The sequence below is a fragment of the Tachypleus tridentatus genome, chromosome 9 (genome assembly GCF_004210375.1).
Source record: "Tachypleus tridentatus isolate NWPU-2018 chromosome 9, ASM421037v1, whole genome shotgun sequence".
Taxonomy (NCBI): domain Eukaryota; kingdom Metazoa; phylum Arthropoda; class Merostomata; order Xiphosura; family Limulidae; genus Tachypleus; species Tachypleus tridentatus.
Genome location: NC_134833.1, coordinates 111,970,734 through 111,997,848, shown reverse-complemented (window position 1 = coordinate 111,997,848; position 27,115 = coordinate 111,970,734). Strand labels below are relative to the sequence as shown.

General features: G+C 32.0%; 1 protein-coding gene across 1 annotated transcript; it reads left to right on the top strand.

Moving 5' to 3' along the window:
• The first annotated feature begins 1,564 nt into the window (after positions 1-1,564).
• On the top strand, positions 1,565-25,836 carry LOC143226062 (programmed cell death protein 10-like). The gene is made up of 7 exons (XM_076456501.1): positions 1,565-1,820; positions 3,358-3,411; positions 3,845-3,968; positions 4,807-4,933; positions 11,192-11,273; positions 20,004-20,086; positions 22,143-25,836. Exons 1-7 carry the CDS (start codon positions 1,749-1,751, stop codon positions 22,231-22,233), a joined length of 633 nt encoding a protein of 210 aa, XP_076312616.1. The 5' UTR covers positions 1,565-1,748; the 3' UTR covers positions 22,234-25,836.
• The last annotated feature ends 1,279 nt before the right edge of the window (positions 25,837-27,115 follow it).

The window sequence follows — 27,115 nt, the reverse complement described above, 5'->3', positions numbered from 1 at the left end:
CTACAAGGACGAAAAAGACTTCTCCAGTACGTGTAATGTCCGTCTTGTACAATGTGATTTTCTTTAGTTTTTCGGCTTTGCTGCAATTAGTTTATTAAAAATTCCAAACCCAAAAATGACATTTTCCCAAAAGATTAAATTTCTTTTTTCAACTTGCATCGTGATTCATAATTTCAGGTTTATTATGCAAAAAAAAAGTTACTTTAGCTCGTTTGGCCTGAGAAAATTCAGAAGGTGGGATTGGAATATATTTACTCTAATATACAGTTTAGACTGTTAAGCGTTTTGTGGGGCCCTTCGCTAGTACAGCGGTATATCTCTTGAGTTTCAATACTAAAATCAGAGGTTCGATTCCCCTCGATGGCCTCAGCAGATAGCCTAATGTGGCTTTGCTATAAGAAAACACACACTAGAGGGTTTTATGGGACATTGTTGGTGTGATCCGCTTTGAGTTGCTGCCACTCAATGTAATGATTAAATCAGATTTCTATTGTCAATAGTTAGAGCGCTTGAATTTTATATTGAAAGAAAAGAGGCCTGCTTTGATCAATCGTAAAGGTGTTGTGTTACATCAGGATAATGCACGGCCCCATACAGCAAGAATCACATCTGCAAAGATTGAAGAGCTAGACTAGAAAAAACGTCCACATCCTCTTATTTCTCCAGACCTTGCCCTATCTGATTATCATCTATTCCGAAGTATGCAGAACTATTTTAAGGGAAAAGAGCTTGGAACACATGAATATGTCAAACTACCCTATCTACATTCTTTTCCTCGAAACCCCAAGAATTTTATAGAAGTGGCCTTCAGAAACTTGTGAATTATTGACAAGAAATAATAAAACATACATTATTGATTGAATAACATTAAAATCGTTTGAAATCCTTTATCTTTTTCTGAAACTAAAATCGGACATTACATAAGGGATGACCTGATACAACCATTACTAGCACAAAATTTGTTATTAAACAGTATCGAGAAAGGGATGTATTTGGATACTTTCGCAGTGTAGGTCGAGGATAGCACATACGTGATCAATGAGGTTGATTTCTAGTTATTGTTTAGGCCAAGGCAGAGTTGTAATGCCGCGATTCTTTTTCTATCTTTCCATCTCACAGGTGTCTTTCCTTTTTTTTGGTATAACGCTACTGTTGCACAAAAATAACTTAAAGAAATATCAATTCAAATTTATCGGTAAAGTTTAAGACATATTTCACAAATATCATTTCCATTAATAAAACTGCATTTAAATGCGGTATTTTTAATGTAAGATCTCATATTTTTTATGAATTAACGTTGATTTATTCAGCTTTTGAAATTTATTTTGACTTCGTGATGACGAGAAACTCACCTGAAGTTAAGATGTATTTCAAGATGGCTGGTATGGGTGTTGAAACTTTTATTAAAATAAAGTACAGGACAACGTTTCGATCTTCTTTGGTCATCTTCACTTTAACAAAGAGAGTTCACAAACCAACTATTTTGAGATACATTTATTTTGTTTTATTTATAAACCTTTTTCTTTATTTTTCACAATCAATTATCAGCCATGTTTATTCCAATAGATGACACTGTTACAACTTGGGACGTACTTCCTGCATTGTAGATTATTGTTGTAATATTTTCTTTTGGCAGTGAGAATATAATATAACAGTTGCATTCTTTCTTGCATTTAAAAATAATTCTTGTACATTTTCAACAAAATTAATATTACTTCAATTTTCTATCTTGTGGTACAGTGTAAAGCATGACTATGGGTGAGGAATCACCGATAAATCATCTTGTTTACCCAGTACTTTTGAGACCCATATTGGATAAGGTAAAATGTTCATATTGTAATCATACGCAGGTTATGTTTAAATATAAGTCAAACGTAACTCATCAGTTACACCTTGATATTTGCATAGGCCTGACTAGGCTATGGATTTTGAACTAGTAAAATGACAGTTGCACAGACAATTACTAACACTTCGTTTTTCAACTCGATTCTCGAAATTAACACGTGACATTTAGAGGTAAACCCGCTATGGCTGATATATTATCGATGAAGAACATATGTAAGAGATTGATAATTTAGTTTTATCCCTATGTGTTGATTATGTAATCACAAGCTATTCGGTATTAGTCTACAACAATGCAAAATACCATTAACATGATCAATTCTTTTTGGGACATTTTTAATAATTTCTGTTACATCATACAAACTTTTAACTTCAAGGAAATTAATCAGTTTCAAATCTGTATTTTAAAGAGGAATAAGGTACTTAAGCATGTAAAATACTTCAGCTCGAAGTAGTTGTGATCCCAACTGAGACTGTCGAAAAGAACTCGGGCCATTTCAACATTATGCAGGTTTTCACTGGAATTTTTTGTATCATATTTTGACTGACGTGTGTAAGAGTTATTGAAAATTTGAAATCACTACATTTGTCTACAAATTAAAGGGTTCTACTTCTGTCACAGTAAATTAGTAACTCTTTAAATTTAATACTCATTCACATCCAGAGAAATTCTGTTTTGGAATAAAATGTTTTAAAATCTGGTTTTATTTTGATTAGAACACCAAAATTATCAAGTTGGTACATGTACAACAAGTTATTAAGTTATAAATTATACCACTTATGGGTATAATGTAATGTCACATGTGTAAACTGTTAACTTTTGTAGTGTATTTTTTCTTATTTACATGTTAATATGTCTTTGAAATGGCTGATGTGTAGTAAACAAAAACTACATGTAAGTTAATACTGAAAAACAGTTGCTACTGGTTATTTCTCAAGGTGTAAAGACTAAAATATTGTAAAGTATAGCCAACTAATGAAATGGCATTAAACTTATAATAACAACACTATGTCTTTATGTCAGAAACGAAACAGAACAGAAACATGTTGCATTTCAAACTTCTGAAGAAGTCTAAATGTATATATATATACACACACACACAGAGAAGTTGCTAGGTTTCTTGCTCTTTAAATATTTAGAATCAGTAATCTACAATGTTTCTTTTTTGTTACAAGTTATACATCTGTGAGATGTTTTATATAATGAATATTGCAAATAAATTTGTAAAAAGTGTTAATTAAAACTGCATTATGACATTTCTTGCTGAGAAGTTTTCTGGCATTAAATGTAACCTTTAATATGTAAATCTATTTTAATATATATATTTCTTTATTAAATATTCATAAACCCAACAATTACCTACAAGTTGAACCTTATAAATGATATTCAGGTATTTATAAATCAAAACACTGTAAAGTTTACTTGTGTTAGTTAAGAAGTGGAGCAAATTGCAATAAAATCAGACTTGTGTTTTAACTCCAATTTTAACTAAAAGATAATTCATTTTTTAATAGCTGGAAAGGAGAGATGCTACTGCAGCTGAAGCGCTAAAAACATCACTTTCCAAGGTAGTATGGTGCATTTTATATTATTTTGGCTGGTCATTAGTTTATTGTTTTCACAACTAGCAATTAATGAGCAGGTAGGTCTGTAACTTATTTACATGTAGAAGAGCTACAAGTGACTTGATTAATGTGCTTGATTTTCTGAGGAAAATATGTTTGTATCATTGGATGACAGTGGCTTCCATGAGTTGGAGATCGAGCTTAATTATTTTGAGTGTGTAATAATGCATAACTAAAGTTTTACTTTGATTAAGGATGCATACATATATCCACCGTAGGATTACTAAAAGTCATATTTGATTCCATTTATTTGTTGTAAATCACAATGCATTATATCTTGTAGTTTTTAGAAACTGATGTTATTTTTCTTCATTAAAAATGTTACTTGTAATTTTTGTTGTTTTTTTTCTTATCATTATTACCAACTCTGATGTAGGTAGAGTATTCTAACCCAGGATTTGCCTATGACTTTGTCATGGGTCTTGTTAGATGTGCTGACTTATCTGTCAACATAACAGAAAGCTTATTGAAACTACAAGGAGGTATTCCAGAGACAGAAGGTACCTGTTTTTGTTCTGTTCTGTATTTCCTGTCATATGTTTGATGACCTTTCTTATCTTAAATTTTAACATGTGTATAGTCTTGTCATCTTAGAAAGGTATATTTTGTAGTTGTTAACATGTTGTCTGCCATGTTCCCCACTGGTGGGTCACAGACAGTTACCTTGCAGAGTCAAATTTCTCTTGTGGCATATGTGTTTGGGATATCATGACTGCTTACTTGCACATTTTTAATGTTTAATTTTGTTTATACTTAATTTATCATATGGCAGCTAGTGTGTTAAAGATTGCCTGCTGTAAACGTTAGAGAGTAAAATTTTATATATTGGAAAGCTACAAAAATGGCAATTTCTCAATAATTTAAAGACATTTATTTTATTCCTGCCTAGTCATTACTGACTATATGTACATTTTCTGTAAATATATTAAATATCTGTGAAGTTTGGAGTAAAATGTGTCACTATAGTCATTGTGGATTTCTGAATATTTGGGTTGTCAAACTCGTAAATTAAGATTTCTTTTAATCTGGAAAGGTAGTCTTATAACTTTTGAATACGGTAAGTTGTTTATCTGTTGTTTGTATCTCTACAGTGAGACATATATTTTCATCTACTTGCAATAAAACTGGGAATAAGGTTACAATGGCTATTTTATGGAAACAAAGAATAGGTAAAATAAATATTTTATGGGTCACAGCATTTCCATGAATTTTTATAATTGTGCAATTTTCAAAATATAACTAAATATGTTTCTTTGATGATGAATTTCAACTGCTTGAAAAAGAACAAACCTTTAAATTGTTTATATTATCTAACATATGTATTTTATGATTTAAAAGACTATAAGTCTACACGCCCTGAAGATGCTTTCCAGGAACTGAATAAAAAAGCCTATTCTCTGAAAAAAATATTGAGTCGAATTCCAGATGAAATAAATGATCGAAAAACATTCCTAGAAACTATCAAGTAAGTATAAATAATTTAATGTAGCCTCAAAGGCTGTAATGGCCCAGCTTTTTGATGCCTAAAATACAGTTTTTTAGCTTTTATGTTCTACATTTTGGGCAGTAAGACTTATGACATTTAAACTTTAAACATAGTTTTATTAATGCATATATCTTTGTTATAGAAACATTTATTTTCTCACATTTTTAAGTGTGTTTGTGTGTGTAGTTTAACATAAACAAATGCAACCATCTAAATGTTGAATCACCACATGATATTAGTAACAGCTTAAACTTTCATAAAGAAAATATTTAATTAATAATTACTTTACATATATACACTACTAACCAAAATCTTAAGGCCAACGAACATAAAGAAAATATATGCATTTTGCATTGTTAGACTCAACCACTTATTTGAGTAGAGCTTTGAAAGATGAAAAGAGAAAATAAAAATGGAAAAACTTTTTTAGCATTTAATAGGGAAAATGTGAACACTATGAAATTAGCCTAAATACTAGCTGGTCAAAAGTTTAAGACCATACTGAAACGAAGCGTCAATCAGTAAACACATAATGAAATTTAGTCATTTGTGCTCAAACATTAGCGTTGTCAACATCTCCCACTGATATCTCTTGTGTTACATTAGGTAAAAACATGGCAAAGGCCAGAAAGTTGACAGAGTTTGAGCATGGCAGAATTATCGAGCTGCAAAAGCAAGGTCTCTCTCATCATGCTATCACTGGTGAGATTGGGCGTAGTAAAACTGCTGTTGCAAATTTCTTAAAAGGCCCTGAGGGATATGGAACGAGAATTTTCAATGGTCAGGCCAAGAAAATTTCGCTGCCATTGAGTAGGAGGATTTGACGGGTTGTCCGGCAAGGCACCAGCCAGTTTTCGAACCAGATTAAGGCCCTTACAGATGCAGAATGCAGCTCAAGAACAATAAGATGGCATCTAGAAGAGAAAGGCTTTAAAAACTGTAAATGTCTTCAAAGGCCACGCCTCCTTCCACACCACGAAACAGCTCTGTTAAACTTTGCTGAGAAGCACCAAACATGGGACGTAGAAAAGTGGATCAAGGTTTTGTTTTCTGATGAGAAAACTTTTAAGCGGTATGGTCCAGATGGCTTCCAACGTTACTGGCATGATAAGAATGTCTATCCAGAGATATTTTCTACACAACACAATGGAGAAGATTCCATCATGATCGGAGGTGCTTTCTTCATCCATGGAACAATGGAGCTTCAGGTTATACAGGGGCATCAAACAACATCTGGGTGCATTGGCATGTTGGAGAAAGCATCCTTATTGACTGAAGGCCCTCGCTTGTGTGGAAATGCCTGGATAATTAAGCAGGACAATGCTGTAATCCACAATGCCTGTAGGACAAAGGACTTTTTCATGGCGAATAACGTGATTCTTTTAGACCATCCAGCACGTTTGCCCGAACTGAACTCCATTGAAAATGTTTGGAGGTGGATGGCAAGGAAAGTCTATAAAAATGGACGTTAATTCCAAACAGTGCATGATCTTCATGAAGCCATCTTCACCACTTGGAATAACATTCCAGCCAGCCTTCTGCAAACGCTTATATTGGTCATGCCAAAGAGAATGTTTGCAGTTATTCACAATGATGACCATGCAACTCACAACTGAGACCTCTTGTTGGGCATTTCTTACCCTGTTTAGGGCTTCTATTTGGTATGGTTTTAAACTTTTGACCAGCTAGTATTTAGGCTAATTTCATAGTGTTCACATTTTCCCTATTAAATGCTAAAAAAGTTTTTTATTTTCCCTTTTATTATTTTCATCTTTCGAATCTCTAGTCAAATAAGTGGTTGAGTGTCACAATGCAAAATGCATATTTTTTCTTTATCTTTATGTTCGTTGGCCTTAAGATTTTGGTCAGTAGTGTATATTTGTAAGGTAATTATTAATTAAATATTTTCTTTATGAAAGTTTAAGCTCAAGATCTATTGTGCTTTCATTTGGTCAAAATTGGATTATGGGTCTGTGGTTTATGGCTCTGCCAGGACTTCGGCCTTGAAGGTGTTAGACCCTGTTCACCATCAAGGGCTTTCCACACTTTTTCAGTCCAGAGTTTGTACACTGAGTCTCATGAACCTCCTCTGTACCACTGCCACATGTAACTGTCTGTACTGCACACTTCAGAACTTTTATCTTTATTACAGCATTCCACTTGGGGTTGTGTTTTCCTTCCTTAGTGGGTGATGCTTTTTGAGAATAGATGGCTTACCATTATTCCTTTTGGCCTTCATATCCAGCCTTATTACCATCCCTCCAATGTGACCTTTCTTTGAGTCATCTGAAGAAGATAGATTCTCCCATAAGAGGTACCGTTTTCTATCAGGTCATCCCGTAAGTAATGTCCAAAATTTTAATATAGACAGTGCATCATCATTTCTATCTTTCTAGAAGACTTTAATTACTAAAATATGCAGTAGGACAGGTATAAAAATGTTCAGACAAATAAAAGAAACTAACCCAACTCCACTTTTTCAGATCATTAATTAAATTAACCCCTAGGAAGATGGATGTGTTTAAGGAGCACATTAGGCATATAATGCTTTATGAGTTTCAAAAAGGCAATAATGCAGAAGAAACTACATGAAACATTGAAGGTGTTTATAATGCTAAGTCTCTCAATGAAACAAAATGTCGAAGGTGGTTTCAGTAGTTCAGATCAGGTGACTACAACTTGAGTGATGCGCCATGTTTAGGTCATCCTGTTGAGTTTAATGATGACTTGCTGCAGGCTGTACTTGAAGAAGATTGTGCTGTAACAGTTAAAGAACTAGCACAAAAGCTTAATTCAACCCATTCAACAATTCACCATCATCTTCAACAGCTTATAAAGGTGTCAACACTCAGAAAATGGGTCACCCATGATTTGACAGAAGCAAACCTAAGAGCAAGAGTGGACATTTACACTTCTCGGCACTCTCGTGAATGTAAGCCACCTTTTTTGGACACGTTAGTGACCGAAGATGAAAAAATGTTAAGCACTGCAGAATGATTACATCAGACTTCTTTGTCAACAGTTAGAGTGCTTGAATGTTGCACTGAAAGAAAAGAGGCCTGCTTTGATCAATCGTAAAGGTATTGTGTTACACCAAGAAAATGTCCGGTTCTGTACAGCAAGGATCACATCTGCAAAGATTGAAGAGCTAGACTCGGAAAAACTTTCACATCCTCCTTATTCTCCAGATGTTGTCCCATCTGATTATCATCTATTTCAAAGTTTGCAGAACTATCTTAAGGGAAAAGAGCTTGAAACACACGAAGATGTCAAAACTACCCTCTCTAAATTCTTTTCCTTCAAACCCTAATAATTTTATAGAAGTGGCATTTAGAAGCTTGTGAATCATTGGCAGGAATAAATTAATAATAATGGAGCATGCATTATTGATTAAATAACATTAAAAGCATTTGAAATTTCTTCTTCTTTTTCTGAACCTAAAATCACACATTACTTAAGGGATAACTTGATATTTTCCAAACATCCTTCCATTCCCCTTTATACAGACAGTTGAAAATCAGTTGACTCTGTGGGTTCTGCCATAGTTTGTTGTGATTCAGTGGTTGCACACAGGATTCCCTCTACAGTTTGTGCTCACTACTGAATCATATGCTATTTTTCTTGCCTTTGATCACGTAGAAACTATGCAGTACATGAACTGTACTATTTGTACCAACTCACTCTCCTTTCTACTAGCTCTGGAATCATTTCTCACCCTATTCTTATTGATATTTAAAATTGACTGGCCTTTTTCTCTTTATTGCATATTTCTATCCAGTTTATCTGGATACCAGGTCACCTTGGTGTTTATGAGAACAAGCTTGCTGACACTGCAACTATGTCTGTTCTGGTGTTATCACTGCTATACCTATTCCATACATGAACTGTGGCCCTGTGTATCAAGGCTCAGCTCCATTCCAATTGCCAGTCGACTTAGAGTGAGCAACATGAAAACAAGCTTTTCCCGATAAAACCTTTTTTTGGATTTTGGCTGCCTTGTTTTTGTAAGGATCAAAAGGAGGAAGTCTTCCTAACTAGGCCACTTGTTGGTCACAGTTTTTTAAATAATTGTTTTCTTTTATCGGGGACTGATGCATCAATGTGTGGTCTGTGAGACATTCAAGTCACAATAGCCCATATTTCACTGTCATGCTCTTGTTATAACCATAAGTGACAGCATCATTTTAGACATATTTTTACCATGTGTCAACTTCTAACGTTGGATATTGTAATTAGTGATGGTGACACTGTCCACCTTACAAATGTCTTTAATTTTTTAAGGACCATTGGCCTTTTTAATTCTACTTAAGTTTTTATCTGATGTTGGACCACTATTTTTATTTTAACTTAGTTTCCCTCTACACTTTATAATAGTTTCATTGTTATTCTTTTTTTTTTTTTACCAGTTGTTTGGTGCAGATAGCCTAGTTGCTTTGCACCATATTATGTATGTAATATTATAAGTAAGAAAGCACAAAGTGACAAAAAACCCATTAGCTAGTTCATCAGACAACTTATCTCTCAAAACCAAATTAAATGTAGCCCTTTATGTTTGTATATTTTTACCAACAAAATTTTAAACAATTCAAACTATCCACTTAATTAAGGAAGCTAAGTTGCAAGCTTACAACTGTAACTAAAATACATTTTTATGGAGCAACAAGCTTGTAGTAGCTTAGGTTCATTAAGGACCCAAATAAATTAGCACTCTTGTTGTAAGTCGGGATCCAAAATTGCAGTTTTTAATCACAAATTAGTTCTCCATTGAAATACTGTGTGAGGTTTTGGTCTCCTATTCTGTCTAAGAAAACGTGTTAGAAAAGAGCTACAAGAATGATTCTAGAGCTGGGAATATTATAAAATAGCCTTAAATCTTTTAACTTGTTTCATTTTGAGAATGTGAATAGAAGGTGATCTTGTTAAAATTTGCTAGGTTATTCAGGGATAAGCAGGATAAAGATTTTGTACTGTATTGTGAAGACAATTGAACAGAAGTTCAAGCTCAAAATTTAGAAAGAAAAGACTAGTCTCCAGTTTAGACAGCTTTTCATGATGATGAGAAACCCACTTGAAGTAAAAATGTATTCTCAAGATGGCTAGTACGTCCTGTACTTTATTTTAATTAAAGTTTCAATTCCCATACCAGCCATCTTGAGAATACGTTTTTAGACAGTTTTATTTTTCAAACAGGATAATTGGTATTTGGAATTAGTTGCTGTCAACATTAGATGAGACCAACATTTTGCATAAGTACCTACATGAGGTACTGGTAATTTCCTCAAAAGTAAAGGGTGGTTTAATTTTTTTACTTTTCTCAGTTCTGGATGAGAAAATGGTCTTGAACGACGAAATGGCCATGTTGTCAATATCATGTTAATACGCCACATAAGGCCAACCAAAGTACTTAAACGACTGCAATAACGTTTTTACTGCTAAATCCAAAATTATGAAAAATAAAACATAACACTCTTTATGCTACTTTTACTACAGTTAAGAACTCAACAAAAGGTTTAGAATTTTGTCAGTGTCACACCTTGATTCTTTACTCATCTTACTATAAAACTTAGTATTTCTTTAGAACACTCTACGAACGCTACTTAATATTAAATCTTGTTTCATTACCTAATCACAAAGCCTGTCAACGTCTTTTTGAATAACAATTAACTTTCCAGCTTAGGTTATAGTACACATGGTATAGCTCCTTCAATGCAAGTAAATCACACAAAAGCTCATTTTATAGTTATCTTTGTAGACATTTATGAGAAATGTAAGACTGTTTTAACACTTCTATAAAACTGTTGTAAACTATGAAGTTTTGTGCAAACTCATCTGATCTTTTAAATTTGTTAGAAACTTTTATAATTTATTTAATTTCCTTTTTATTGTTATGAATAACACTAGCAAATCTATTACAAGAATTATCTAAAGTTTCAGAATCATATTGTTTTGTGTTATTGTGCATACTATTGTCTTTTATTTTTAAAAGAAAGGTATTACAGGATCATTAACAAAGAAACATCAGTTACTCATTTTATACAAATTTCATAATTAAAAGGTAGTTCTTAAATTTCATTTAAAATGTAGTGTTTTATCCTTCTTAATTTTACCTTTTAGTGTAGCCATGGTCTTTATTGTGGTTCAATTAATGATAAGATTACATGTGTCTTGTAAAATTTGATATTTGTGTAATTATAATTTTAATAATTTTTATTCATAAAAATACTTTTGGATTTCTAGGGAAATTGCTAGTGCAATAAAAAAACTTCTAGACACAGTTTATGAAGTGTCCACCTTCATTATTTCACCTAGTGGTAGACAGGTAAGATTTATTTTAGACTATAATTATTGTTATTAGAAATTTAGATATCACATGTCATCTGTTGGTATCTCTCATCCTGAGCAGTTGCAAGAGGGAAATATGATTGAACAAGATGATCATTTTAATTCCAAGCTTAAGAAAGAACTGGGAAGTTTGAATAATGGCAAGGGTATCTCCTGGACCAAATACTATTTCCCAAAGCATTTGAAGGAGATTAAAAAATGGACATTTAAGCCATTTGCTAATATTATTTTTGTGAGTTCTTGAAGAGTAAGCATATGTCAGAGGATTGAAAGTTGACTGAGGTTCCTCCTAACTGTAAGAAAAAAATGATAAAAAATGACCAGATAATTGTAGGTTATTAGTCTTATATCAATGGTGGAGAAAAATATTTGAAAGTCTAATAAAAGATGCTTTTACATTCATTTAACAAATTGAAAAATTTTTTTGGATAGTCAAGACAGTTTCAATACAGAAAAATGTTGTTTTACTTATCTTTGACATTCTTTGAAAAGGCTTTTGTGTATGTTGATTAAAATTAAGCTATGGATTTGATATATCTAGATTTTTGGAAAGCATTTGACAATGTGTCACATGCATTTCTTGTTGAACAAAGTGTGGTCTCTATGTGGAGAATAAGTTAGCTTGTTGTATCACAAAATGGCTAGATGAAAGAAAGCAAAAGGTTATAAAGAGAGTTCAGTCGACATGGATTAATGTCACAAGTGAGGTACCTTGGACCTTGAGTGTTGCAACCTCAGCTTTGTTATATTTACATCATTGACATGAATAAGGGATTGGTCAATAAAATGCTTAAAGATAAAGTATGGTGAAAACTGCTACTCATCCATAAATTGCATTGATCAACCAATTCATAGAATCTCATTCACAAATATTTTGATGATTTATTGTTGATACATAACCATTATAAACCCCTCGGTGTGGATTTTTGTACGTGGTGAGGGGACCTCCCAGGGAAGGTTCTGTTCTTTCAGTTTACCTCCTCTGGAATCTAAACATCCACTTTAGCCTTAAATTCCTGTAGATGGGTGACCCCCCTTGGGTCAATCAGCTGGTCCACTTGGGCTAGGGTCAACCAAGTACCAGTGTTGGATGTTCTCAACAGTGTTGTGGATGTTGTCTCTGATGCTGGTGTTTGGGTGTAGTGCTCACAAAACCCTGGCATTGCTGCAGTGTCTTTATTATGTTCACAACCAGCATATCTTCTACCACCAGTTCCAAAGTCATATGGGAAAAGATTCAAAAGGTCAGTGGGCAATATAATTCTGTCTTCCTCTCGATCTTGCTATCTGATGGCCAGGAAATAGCTTTTGTCGGGTATCTAGCACTTCTGATTCTTCCTCCACCTTCTTAGCCATCAAGACTTGAGCAGAGAAATCACCTCTTTCCTTTAAAACTGATTATCTTTATGACTATAATCATCCCTTTACACTGGTGGAACTCATACTGGCCATTCATTGGTCTGGCAGTACATCAGTCCGACCTGAGGAGGCACTCTATGAAATGCTGCGCCATCTGTCTCTCTTCTCTTGCTATTATTCTGATTGTTTTTACCCGGATCTGCCAGGAGAATATTTTTCTTGATGCCTGGCACCAGGCTATTGTCCTACCTTTCTCTGAGCCTGAGAACGATCCCAAGATTCCTTCAAACTACCATCCAGTTTCTTTCACAAGCTATCTTTGTAAGACCTTAGAGAGGATGGTTAGTGTTCGTCTTGTTTGGTTCCTCCAATCAAACAACTTCCTCTCATCCACCCACTGTGGGTTCTGATAACAGCACTCCACCATGGACTTCCTGATTTGACTTGAAACATCAAACAAAAATGCCTTGTATCAATATTCTTTGGCATTAAGAAGGCTTATGGTACAACATGGAGGTATGGCATTTTGTGAGACCTCCATATATATAGTTACCTGGCCATTTGCCCATTTTTATTAAAAAATTTTGAGGGACAAGTAATTCCAAGTTCATATGGGTTAGACACCCTCCAGTTCTTTTCCACAGGATCTTGGAGTTGTTTAGGGCTGTGTTTTGAGTGTCGCACTTTTCAGTGTAAAGATCTTGGGCCATATCTTTGACCGTAAGCTAATCTTTATACCACATATCAAGCAGCTATAGGTTAAATGTACAAGATCATTAAACATCCTCTGTGTCCTCTATCATCACTTGGGGAGCGGATTAATGTTCTATGCTAAAGATATATCGTGCTCTTATTCAATCGAAACTCGACTATGGATCACTGGTCTATGGCTCTGCCAGACCATCAGCCTTAAAGATGCTAGACCCTATTCATCATCAAGGACTTCAGCTCTGCAATGGGGCTTACTGCACTTCCCCAGTTCAGAGCTTATACATAGAGTCTCATGAACCTTCTTTGCACCTCCACCATTTGCAACTGTCTTTACAATATGCTTCAAAACTTCATTCCTTACCAAAGCATCTCACCTGGGGTTGTGTTTTCCTTCCTTGAATGGCCATACTTTTTCAGACCAGACGGTCTACCATTGCTCCTTTTGGCCTTTGTATCCAGGCAGTTAGATGAATTGGGTCTGTCCTTCGATAGCATTGCTGTATCCACTGATCAGCCCATCCCGCCATGGCTTCTTACAGTCACAAAATGTGACCTATCTTCAAATCATCTGAGTAAAGCAGACACTCCTGATTGGAAATACTGTCTGTTATTTGCTGAACATCTTTCAAATAATCCTTCCATTCCTATTTATACAGATGGTTCGAAATTACGTGTCTGTATGAGCTCTACAGTTTCTGTGTTCACTGCTGAACTGTATGGCATTTGTCTTGCCCTGGATCACATAGAAGCTGAGCAGTACTCAAATTGCACTATTTATACTGACTTGCTTAGTTCTCTACTGGCCCTAAAATTGCTTCATGTTAGTTCACACCTTGTTTTCACCAATATTTAAAACCAACTGGCCCATTTCTCTTTAACATCTGCTTCTATCCAGTTTTACTGGAAACCGAGCCACATTGATGTTCACAGGAACGAGCTCACCTACATTGCAGCTAAATCTGTCTGCTCTGCCACTATCACTGCTGTGCCTGTTCCTTACATAGACTATGGTCCTGTATTCAAGGCTCAGCTTCGCTCCAGTTGGCAGTGGACTTGGAGTGAGCAACGTGAAAACAAGCTTTTCCAAATAAAACCATCTCTTGCTTTGGTAAGGATTGGAAAGAGGAAGTTGTTCTCTCTAGACTATGCAGTGGTCACAGTTTTGTCTGCTTCTATCCAGTTTTACTGGAAACTGAGCCACATTGATGTTCACAGGAACGAGCTCACCTACATTGCAGCTAAATCTGTCTGCTCTGCCACTATCACTGCTGTGCCTGTTCCTTACATAGACTATGGTCCTGTATTCAAGGCTCAGCTTCGTTCCAGTTGGCAGTGGACTTGGAGTGAGCAACGTGAAAACAAGCTTTTCCAAATAAAACCATCTCTTGCTTTGGTAAGGATTGGAAAGAGGAAGTTGTTCTCTCTAGACTATGCAATGGTCACAGTTTTTTAACTCATTGTTTTCTTTTATCTGAGACTGATGCACCAATGTGTGTGTTGTCTGTTTAGCACTCAGGTTGCAATAAACCATGTTTTACTGTCATTATGACTGTCAACGATGGCACCACTTTAAACATGTTTTGTCCCATGGTTTATTTGTAGTGTTAGTGTTATTGGCGATGGTGACACTGTCCACCTTAGAAATGTTTTTAGTTTCTTAAAGGCCATTAATCTTCTTAATGCTATTTAAGTTTTTTAATTTATACATTAGATGTTTTTTAATTTGATTCCTTTTGAAGAATCAAAGTACATCTAGTTTGATTTGAAATTAGAAAATAGCCTTAAAGTCAAATAACTCGAAACCAGGACTGGAAAAACAAACTTCAGGTGACTAACACTGCTGTTTGAACTACCTGTTAGTTATCCTGGTGAGCTATAGTTAAAATTTTGCTGAAAGCCTTTTAAAACTTTTATTACTTTACTTTCTGAAAATGGTCATAATGTCAAATAACTCAAAACCAAGACTGGAAATGCTAACTTCAGGTGACTAAGAATGGTTTTTGAACTTACCTGTTAGTAAGTAATTACATAATTACAATTATGCTACGGAAAGTACTTTACAACTTGTATTACTGTAGTTTTTCTCTTACTGTTCTAGACTAAGTGAAAAATTGGATTTAATGTTATTTATGTTATTAATTCAAAAATTAACCTTTGTCTTGTTTACCTTAATTTACTTTCATGAATTTTACTAACTTTAACTTTTTACTAGATGTTTGGTGCAGATAGCCTAGCTGCTTTGTGCCATAAAACACTAAATCAACCATCCAACCAGCCATTATAAATATGTTTTAAGACAATCCTCAAACACATCACTGAGGTGTTAACAAAGATTAAAGAATGATGGTATTAAATTTACACAGATAAAAATATAGTTTCAGTGAATAGTTTCACCAACAAAATTTTGTATTAATTGAGTTGTTCTCATTTTTAAAGGGTATAATAGTTTCCTTTTTTTTTAGTTTATTTGTATTCCTAGTGGGTGTTGCTATTTTGAAGCAAGATAGAGTCTACAGTAGCTGTGTGGTACTTGAAATTTTTTTTAGGATTATAGTAATCTATGAGACTTTTTTTTTCTTCCTTTTATTAGCTACATTTTTTGTACCAGCAATGCCAAGCATGGGGTGCCTGTATGTCTGATTTCATTTTTGTGTACCAGCAATGCTGAGCATGAGGTGCATGTATATCTGATTTGATTTTTGTGTACCAGCAATGCTGAGCATGAGGTGCATGTATATCTGATTTGATTTTAGTGTACCAGCAATGCTGAGCATGAGGTGCATGTATATCTGATTTGATTTTATTGCTCATCAGGATTACTACCACCCCTACCCTGAAATTGAAATTTTTTATCGGCAGAATTAGTGTAAATTAACCTATGGGACCTTGGGCATCATCCATAAGAACATTGATTTATTGAAAAGTGATGCTCAAATAAATGGCTACCTTGAATGAAAAGGTTGTTATATGAGAACAGGTTAAGAAGACCTATGAAGTTGTTGCCTTTTGAATATACAAATATCAGTAAATGTAAATGCTGATAATTTTATTCCTTTTACCATAAGTAGTTAAAGTTAAAGTGAATCTGATTGAGATGTTTAAAATTGTTAATGGAATTGACAGTAACAGTGCATCACCTTCATTTAGTGGTGAAAATGGTAGGTTAAGAAGACAAGTAAAAAGTTCAGTATGATATGACTCATCTTTATCCTGGAAAGTTTTATAATTGGGTGTTTTGCCTTTGTTGTGGGATGCCTTTAGATATGAAGTATGCTGAAATTTAAAGTTTAAAAAAGAATGAATGAATACATAAATGATTGTGGCAAGATTTGAGTTTCTTTTTTAAAATCTTTGTTTTCAACCAAAGTGTCTACTTTTTCTTATATGTACTTTATCAAAATAGTTATTTTTCAGTGCTATATACTGGAAAATTTAGCATAATCTCAATCTCTGATTATTATATAACTTTTAATGTATTATTCCTTGAAGGAATTTCCTGTAATTAAGTTAAGGATGTATAAAATAAGAGTCAATGATCTATTCAATTTTAGAATGAAGTTAAAGAGTAGACAAAAAAAAACTTGGACCAATTTTTAGGCACAGTTTCATCAAACTAGCATATAGAGAAAGGCTAGAGATTTGTTATATTATGTGGTTTAAATCCCAGTCAATACTTTAAACTGACAATAGTTACTGAAAATGATAAGCCACAGGAATTATTTGAAAGAATTATTATATGATGTAGTTTATAGTCTTACATCTAAACCTTCCAAAATGGACTTACAAAGCTTCTCTTAATTGTTGACTGCCCTGTAAGTATTTTAGTCAACAGAGAACAATTCTTTGCATCCAACCAGCTTGAATACATGCATATCATGTAACTGTTTTCCACTAATATTTTTGCATCACTTATAATGATTCAACTAGCTCTCTCTGCTATTTCACTTAATTCTTACATTTCCCATTGGTATGACACAATTTTTCCATATGTGACTACAATTTTTGATTGCCATTTCTGATTAAATATGTTAAACAGTTTCTAATTTTTTTGCATATGATTTCATTTGTTTTCATGACTTTGCATTCAACATTTTCTCATTTTCAAATACTATGTATTTTAATATGAATTTGAAGTTTCTTTTGGTGGGCATTGCCATTACCTTGACTGGTGGAAATGTACATGGCACGACTTCCCAGCACATGAGGTCGACTGTGTCTGCTGAAGAAGTACATGTCTTGGTTCACAGGGAGTTGGTACTTTTCAACACAACACTATTTCTGAGGAAAAAGACACTCATTGAGTTACCACACTGGTCTCTCCTTTTTTGAGGTACTTCCCCCAATTGCAGGCCTTTATATCTTTCAACTGGGAAAAGACTTGTTTTTCTTTTCCTTTCTTTCTCTAGCTTTAAGTTCTCCCAGGAGATTTGGGGTAAGTTTTTAAACACATATACTTCACTCCAGGTTGTTGTACCCGTGGTAGGCTAAATTCCAATGCCCTTTCCATTACGTTGCATATTCTTTACACATAAACACCAAATTTACTCAAAAACCAGGTACAACGTGACCCCCATGTGTTGTTAATTTGTTATGTCTTAGGTACCCCATTGATACACATCCCCAGCAACCAATTAGTAACCCTTATAGAATTCACTACCCCCAAAATTAACTTTATGTTCCATAATCAAAACTACCTACAAATAAATGGCCTAAGTATGGGGAATCCATGCCACTAGTTCTCACCAGCATTTTTATGACACAAATTGAATCTTAAGCATTCAATTCAGCCTTACACCCACCAATATACTGGTACAGGTATGTTGATACAATTGCTGGATTCACATCCACAGAACACACTTAGTTTTTCAATCACATTAACTCAACACATCCGAACATTAAGTTCACTTGTGAACAGGAAAAAACTAACCAAATAACATTTCTTAACCTCAAGATCACTAGAACTGATACACAATTTAAAGCAGAAATCCACAGGAAAACCACCCATACCAGATTACATGTTCCCTGGGACTCAGCACATGAAACAAAACAAAAACTCAACATATTAATAAACCAAATAAACACAACCACAAAACTATGTTAACCCAATGAAATTAATGATGAAATCAACAAATTAAAACAACAGTTCATCAACATCAACAAATTTCCTCAAAAACCAATGAAAAAATTATATGCACACACCTTGACCAACAACAAACAAACAATAATAAATCCCAAGATACAACAAACTATAAAACCTTATACTGGTGCATACCACATGTTCCTGACATCAGGGAAAAAATAACCAATGTTTGGAAAAAACTTAAAACACAACATTGCAGTAAACACCAAATTTACTCAAAAAACAGTTACAAAACTGAAGTCCATACTATGTAAAGAGTACACTGACAAACACAACACCAACATTATTTATAAAATAAAATGCAACAACTGCCACAACTTCTATATTGGAAAAACAAGCAGAAAAATGGAAACTAGATTCAAAGAGCAAAAAAAAAAAACATCTTCACACATTTTTGAACACTGCAAATCAAATAACCACAACATAACCATAGAAAACATCCAGATAGTAAATAAGGAAACAAATATAAACAAATAAAAAATCGAAGAAGCTCTACTTATACAGCAAAAACCAAACCAAAATTAAACCAATATAAAGGAACATCTTTATACCTACACTAATCAATAATCTAACTTCCACCTGCAATGCTCCCTACAATCTGGAACCCATTGATACTCTCATCACTAAGATGTTGCTTGTAAGTTCTCTTTCTTAACCTGAAGATAACCTAGGAAGTTTGAAACATTGTTCTCTTCTTATCAATAAAACTCTTAATACCAATACCAGCTGTTCTGAGATAAATTTTTATTTCAAGGGGGTTTCTCATCATCAAGAGTATGAGATCCTATCCTCTGTGTGAGAATGAGTAAATTTGTTTCAGAAGATAACATTTCTTTTACTGAAAATGTATTTCTGATAGATACTTGCCTCCTCTCATTTTCTCCCCATGAATTCTGGTGTTTTTTTCATTCTCGTACCTGCCAATTGTTGGAAGTAAGGATTGACTGGAAATAATAGAGAGAGCTAGTTAGGCTGTTACAAGTGGCACAGGACTATTGGTAGGGAGTAGTCACATGATATGTGCATGTTCAAAAAGGGTGCAATACTGGTGGGGTATAAAAACTGGTGCACTGTTTATTAAAACTATTTTAGCAATGCTTAGAGGACAATCATTAAGTGAAATAGCCTTTGTGAGAATAGAGGTAAGTACCTATTGGTAATACATTATCCATGTAAGAAAATTTTATCTTGCTATAAAAAAAATTTATCAAATGATTTTTAAATTTAGTTAAAATAAACTTGTTTCAGAAATCTTGATAATTTATGATTTATATTAAATGGACTTGTATGCATATGTAATTTATGAGTAAATGTATAAACAGTTGAAAAGTCAAAGATTTAGAATTTTTAGTTAATATATACATACCAATCTTTAATTACAAATAAAAAAAATTTGGAATAGTACAGTTCAAGTTTCTGTGACCTGAGAATTACTATTAGCATTTAAAAATTGTAAATGAGATGTTATATTTGTAGTAATTTTTTTCTTGTTTCTAGGCTTTGGAGCAACGAAAGAAAGAGTTTGTGAAGTGTTCTAAACGCTTTAGTAACACCTTGAAAGATTTTTTTAAGGAGGGACAGTAAGTGTGCAAAGTGTTTCTTTAGTCTCAGAGTTTTAGGTGAAGTTCATTATTCTTTAACCCTATAGCAAAAGATCACTAGTCTAAGGCCATGTCATTGCATTTGTTGATTTCCTTTCAAAATTTTATTGAACTGGTATTTTATGAATTTATTTCAATACGTTTAGTGTCAAACTGTAATTACATTTCAAATTTTAATATTATGCACTTGATACTTCCATAATTTGAAAGTAAATATTTAAAGAACATGCATAAATACAATTTTAGTGGGTCACATATTATGTTGAATGAAGCACTGTTTAAAATTAGATGTTTGTGATGTCAAAATACTAATTGTATAATTTCATACAAATTGGGAATTCAAATGACCAATATTGATAAGTTAGAGTATAAAATAAGAACCTCATTTGTTTTCATTTTGCTGAGATGTGACTTACATACTGAATCAAACACAGTGGTCCTTTTCACCTCTTTCCATTTTTGGAAATGGTCCCTTATATACAAACAAACAAATGTATGCTTACTTCAATATATGATGTGCGAATAACCAATCGACAGCTTAGAATATCCCTCTAATGGTTTTCTCAACCATTTTAATCTGTTAAGAGGTTACCTCATTTTCTCCAACCAATATTTCAAGGAAATAGTTTGTATCCTTAGTGTGATTGAAATTTCATATTTCTCAGACCTAGTTAGTTATTAGTTGTAAATTACAGTGAAATTCTGTGGTATTGATATAATAATTTATGAGTTTATGGTTATCTAACTATGTGTATGTAAGTGTATATATATATATATAAAACTTTTAAGAAATATTTCCTATTCTTCATGTGCAAAATTTCAAAAGGCTTAGTAACCTACATCCATCAGCAACCAAATTCATAGGTCATAGCTAGAAGAGATAATTTTGCTTTACATCTTTATTACTGTTCTATATTTTAAGTACAATAAGTTTAATAACTTATTACTAAATGCTAATAATATATATATATACACATAATGTGTGATAATTGAAATGTGACTGTATGTTACAAAATATTAGTCCACTAAAATACAACCAAACCAGAGTCACTTTGTAAAAACTAACATGAGTGCATGTGCTGCATCAGTGGAAGTTATTTAATGTTAGTCAGGCAAAACTGGAAGATCAATATACTAAAAATAATAAATATATAATGCTATGAGACTTAAGCTATTTAAACTAAACATTTGTATTTTCATATTATAATTTGTAGTTATTTTAGAACAAAAAAATGGGCATATATTTCATAATTTTTATGGTGGTTACTTGGTCTGTCAAATTTACAGACCTCACATAATTAAGGTAGAAAAAATAACAGACAAAATATAAAGTCTTACTGAAAACAAGTATTTGAAATGTATTTAGGTTTTGAAGATTACATTAATATTTGAAATTTTTAGAACAAAGAATAGTTTTTTAATGGTAACATGAAAATTGCTTTGCACTTGGACTAGTAATGAAATAAACTTGATATTTTCGCAGACTAATCTTTATTAAAATACTTCATTAAAAAGACTGACTTTTTGTGTACCAAAAACTTGTAATCCTTACAAATTTTGTGAAGATATGCATATCTCATGAAAGATTATAGCATAAATACCTAACGTGTGGAAATGTGCATACAAACTTGTATATTATCCCGAGCCTGTCACGAAACGGATGAGTAGGACTAAATTATTTATACTGGTTTACCAGATCCAGATGTTACTTGTGCTATAACTTATATTCCACATAAAATCATTGACAATAGTCATCAGGATTAGCACACCATTTGGTAAAATTAGAAAATTTCTGAATTTTTTAGAACTGAGTCCATGTGAGATTTTAACCTGAAACTAGTCAGATATCTGCTTCATCTAATTACTTTACTAAATCCCTCATGTTATACATTTTCTACTTGTTAAGTTTTTGAACATGTAGGTTCTTAGTGTTTCTAACTGGTTATATTATTTAAAGTAGAAAGTAAACATTTTTTTATTTTGCTATTCAATCTATTTCATTCACAGATTGTCTTTTCCTTTCTTTTTTTTTCAGAGCTCAAACTGTATTTGTGAGTGCTTTGCACCTGATACATCAGACTAATGTCATCATGGTTACAGTTAAGAGCAAGACTGAACAGTGCTAATTTAGATCAATTACATACTATTGTGTGATAAACAGAAGGAAGTAAGGACACTTGAATGTATTGTCCTAAACTGTTGAACACAATTATGAAAGCAATGTAATGTTCTTTATTTTATGTGATTGTACTAATCAAAATAGCTGACAATACCATAGACATAACTTCCTACATTGTGAGTAAGTTGAAAAAACAAATACATGTTCATCATAATTTCTGATAATTGTAACAATAATCTTATCCTTTGATAACTAATCAGTTTTGGGTATTTTGTTCTTGTATATTTCTAGCACTGAATGTAATTACAAAGAAAAAAGTGCTATTGCACTTTTAGTTAGCCAATGCCATACCTGATCAGATGGTATTTTGTTTTTTTTCTGGAAGCTATTTTAATTTTATCAAGGCAGTTTAAGTGATAATGAAACTGATTAATTTTATTTCTTTAAGAATCTAGATTTGCTATATTTCCCAACAAACACAAAACCATCTTACATTTATTAAACATTTCTTTGTATGGTTTATTAATAGATCCTAGATTTTATTGGTGAACTGAAAGTAATAATTTGCTTGTTGAATAAATATGAAAATTCTTGGCCCAGATGTTTGCCAATGGATATACAGTAATATTCATTTACTGAACAAAGTTAACAGGTTGTCATTTGATATATTGAAGGACTCAATCATTATCCATTTCTTAATTAAGTTATAATATTTTAGTCTCTGGGGTGTATTAGTTATTTCATAATCATCATTCATTTGTTCAATAAATTTTAACTTTTTTGGCCAATATGGTTTATCAGAGATGCAAAGTGTTGTATATTAACACAAGTAATTCTTGGGCACAACCTTTCAAAGGCTAAGATTGTTTTTTTTTGTAAATACAAAACCAACAATATACATCAGAAGACTTACCGTCTGTGTACAAGGTTCCAATCAGCTTTTCTTATTTATTTGGACAATTTGCTCAGTAGCCTGATGTAAAAAAAAGTTTCAGAAAATATGATAATGTGAATTATTGTTAATGAAATTATTCTATTATTAACTCATAGTTCTTTTGGATATGTGTATATGAAAATAATGTGAACTATTTGCTAATGAAGTTATTTTGTTTTTAATTCATAGTTATTTTGAATGTATGTATTTGAAAGAGAAATATTTAGTAAAATTATATATTACTAAAAAAAATCAAAAATTTTATTTTTTAATCAGTTGAATTTAAATACTTGAAAATAGGAAATTCTGTTAATAGTGCAGAATTATAAGAATTATGCATATTTTGTGTTATAGAACTGAAATTATGCCACTATTCCTTTCTTTGCAAGATAGATTTACAATTTTTGTACTATATAATTTTTAATTGTGATGTTTTAATTTAGTAGTGATACTACAGTTTTTTGATACAAAATGGCATTGTAATATTTTTTAACTTTTACATCTCTAACATTAAACATGTTCTAATACAGTACTCTTAACTACCACACAAAAAGTTGAGTTTCAGAATTATTATGTAAATGTTTTTAAATTCTTATCCTTTACATGCCAACACTTTTAATTACTCCAAATTTTTTATTGTTCTCAAAGATAAACCGAATACTGTATAAATCTATGTTTTCTCTGGGTAAGAATTATTTGTATTTTCTGAAAGTTAGATATACGTGCTTTGCTTGTTAAAAGCTATAAATCTGTTAACAGTCATTAAACAAGTTGGTATACAAAATGGATGAAAATATTTTAAAAAAAGAATAATAATATGAATATAAATACAACTATATACAATAGTTATATATAATGTTACAATTATAGTCATTCAATGATTTTGGAGATTAAGAAGAGAAGGAAAAATTGTGTAAAAAAGAATTATGATGTGGCTTTTCTCTTACCCAAAATAGTTTGTGGGTGTAGTTTCACAGGTTGCAAGTATTTTGTTTTGTTACATAAAAGCTTTTTATATGATGTATTAATATTCAATTCTGTTTGCATTCAGGATATTTTTAAAAAGGAAAATATCAAAAGAAAATATCTATTTTGAAGTTAGTGTTAAGATATCATCAGTAAAAGTTGCACTATGAATTTAAATGTGTATTTATCATGTTGTATGAAAAATTAATCAGCCAACAATTTTTACTGTCTTATGAACATCTTCAAATGTTTTTTTCTAACAATAATATCATAATAGTAATTTAATGTGCTTGTTTAATGTGCTTAAAAGCCTCCCAGTAGCTCAAAAGTGATTCAGAAGGCTTAAAACTAAAAATGGGGAGTTTTGATGCATACAGTTGGCAGATCACAGGTAGCCTATTGTGTAACGTTTAAGAATAAATAAACAAAAAAATCATTTTAAAATGTTGCAAAACTTACCTATTTCACTTTTTCCTTTGATAAAAATGTACTTTCAAAAATATTAATTTTATTTTTATAAAATTAATTTATAAAATATACTTGATATTTTTATTTTCTACTTTTCTAAATAAAGATACTATTTACTTCAATTCTTTACTGTTGATATAAAGTTATTTCTATAATGTTGAGACTTATGTTTTATCAGAGTATTGTGTATAAAATATAATGAAAGATTAAATCTTTGTATAAAACATTTTAATTCTGAAAAAAGTGTTGATAGTTGTATTTTATTTTATAACAAAACTGAAAATTAAAAAACATTCAAGTTGTTTTAATACTTTAACCTTGTTGATAAAATTGTCATTTGAAAATATATATACTAATAATTTTTAAATTGATAAACATTCACTTGGAAATTGTACTGTCAGTTATATTTATTTGATAATAATTTCATGTTATTTTCTCAGTAAATATATAACATATGTTGCTAAATTTTTTGTTGTTTTTCCTTTATACAAATATCATAATTGTATATATAATGGTAATTTTAATTCGTTCAGCATTACAATTTTGAAAGAAAATTGAACATCACATTTGTTAAATAGGTGCAATTCGCTGCACCAGTAGTAGATAATTTATTAATAATCATGGTATTACAGAACTAACGTTATACCATTTTTTTAAATTTATATGGGTTTATGAATTATTTATTCAGAATATTGATCTCAGTTCATTTTTGCAAAACAAATGTTTATAACTTATGAAATAGAACTTTATTTCCTAAGTTTAAGCCTTTTGCTGAGACCATAAAATTACATTCGTAAATTTCTCATAGCATTTTGTTTCTTTCACAAAGTTTGTTTGTTTGTATACATGTGTATTTAAAAATTGTCTATATTTTTACTTTATCTTACAAATTAATTTGTTTCAAACCCTTATATGTATGTGCATGTATGCAAACAACCTAATTCCACTTTTGTGTTAATATACTGCTTTATTAGAAGAATGGGGTGAATTTTTTTTTAAAATTAATATTTTTACCCTTGATCCTTGACATTACGGTGTTGAATAGTTTTTTAGTGTTTTAAAAACTAGCCAAACGATAATAATGTTTATGATTAGTAGATGCTGTTTAAATATAAATATTCAGTCTTTTTAATTATTAAATGTTATAGTAATGTAATTTTATTGTCATTGTAAGAATGTGCATTTATTCTTGTTTTTTTAAATTAATTGGAAATTCAGAATAAAAAGCAAAATGGACAGAAACTTTGTGTATGTTTTTTCTCACACGACTGACCATCCACACATACATATGATGCTACATCGTAGAACGGGTTTTTGTGAATTACTATTCAAAAAATATGCGTATTGTTCGTATTTTAGCTACGTGCAGCTGAGAAGGTAAAGTTATTAATTTTAGAATTTAAAGCAATTTAATCTTCAACTAAGAGTTGTGCCATAGTGCAATTTCAGTGCAATACGCAAAACTTATTTTGCCGGATTTGCATAGAACAGAGAATAGTATAAGTAAAAAAATCGTTTCTTTGCGGTTGTGGAAGGTATACATTTTAAGAGAATTTATTGTGACGCACGTGCATGTTTGAGGAACATGCTTAAACAACGTATTTTACTGAGAGGGGTCAAGGGACACCTGGAAGGGTCATCTGTTTTAACCACTTGTAACACAATACAATAGTATGTTGCCTTTCAGACAGTAGACACTAAAATGACGTCACATAATCGATACTTAACGTTGAATTTGTACTGTCGTGACGTCAGTAAAACGTGAGTGTACCATGAGTCACGAGAAGAATGATGCACTATGTAGGCCACAACCAAATATTTCACATTTGTTATTCTTGATGCTAGTTTTATTTACTTTTGAAACAGAAAACTTTTGGATACCCTGCATACGTACATTATTTATACGAATATGTAGTATTGAAACTCACAGTGACAATTTGTTTGTTTAAAATTTGTTATTAGAGAATACGTTACCGTAGTTAGGCAGTAGCCACAGAGAGTATAAAATGGACATTATACAGATAATTATTTCTACAATTTTGCACGAAAGCAAACACACACACATGTATATGTAGCTGTATAAACTGAAAATTATAAAACTTTAAAAATGCTTGGTTTCCTACCCTTTTGTCACTTTGTAAAGATGTATTTATAAAACAAATGTTACTTTAAGTGAATATTCAAATACTTTTTTTAACCTATTCAGATTACAGTAAATTAAGAAAAAAACACAACTAGCCAATATATATATTAAACGTTAGGCTGTGCATTTTGTTTCATTGTTTAAAATATTAATTATTACAAACTGATAAAAATATATCATTCCATATATATATTTGGTTGTATTATACAGTACGTTTTTGATTGCATGCGAGACATTTTCTATAATCGCATCTTGCACTATTGACAAGATGGATTACACTGTCGTAAGATGGAAATTAAAACAATAATTAACACATTTATTAATTACTGTTTTCGTTATCTTCACATAAAATCACAATTTTAATTATACTTCTTATCA

What these genes read in the sequence shown, in the direction of transcription:
- LOC143226062 (XM_076456501.1), top strand. Translation starts at nt 1,749, where the DNA reads ATGACTATGGGTGAGGAATCACCGATAAATCATCTTGTTTACCCAGTA. An exon ending in TTTCACCTAGTGGTAGACAG is followed by an intron (nt 11,274 to 20,003) that starts GTAAGATTTATT and finishes TCTTGTTTCTAG; the next exon opens with GCTTTGGAGCAACGAAAGAA. An exon ending in GATTTTTTTAAGGAGGGACA is followed by an intron (nt 20,087 to 22,142) that starts GTAAGTGTGCAA and finishes TTTTTTTTTCAG; the next exon opens with AGCTCAAACTGTATTTGTGA.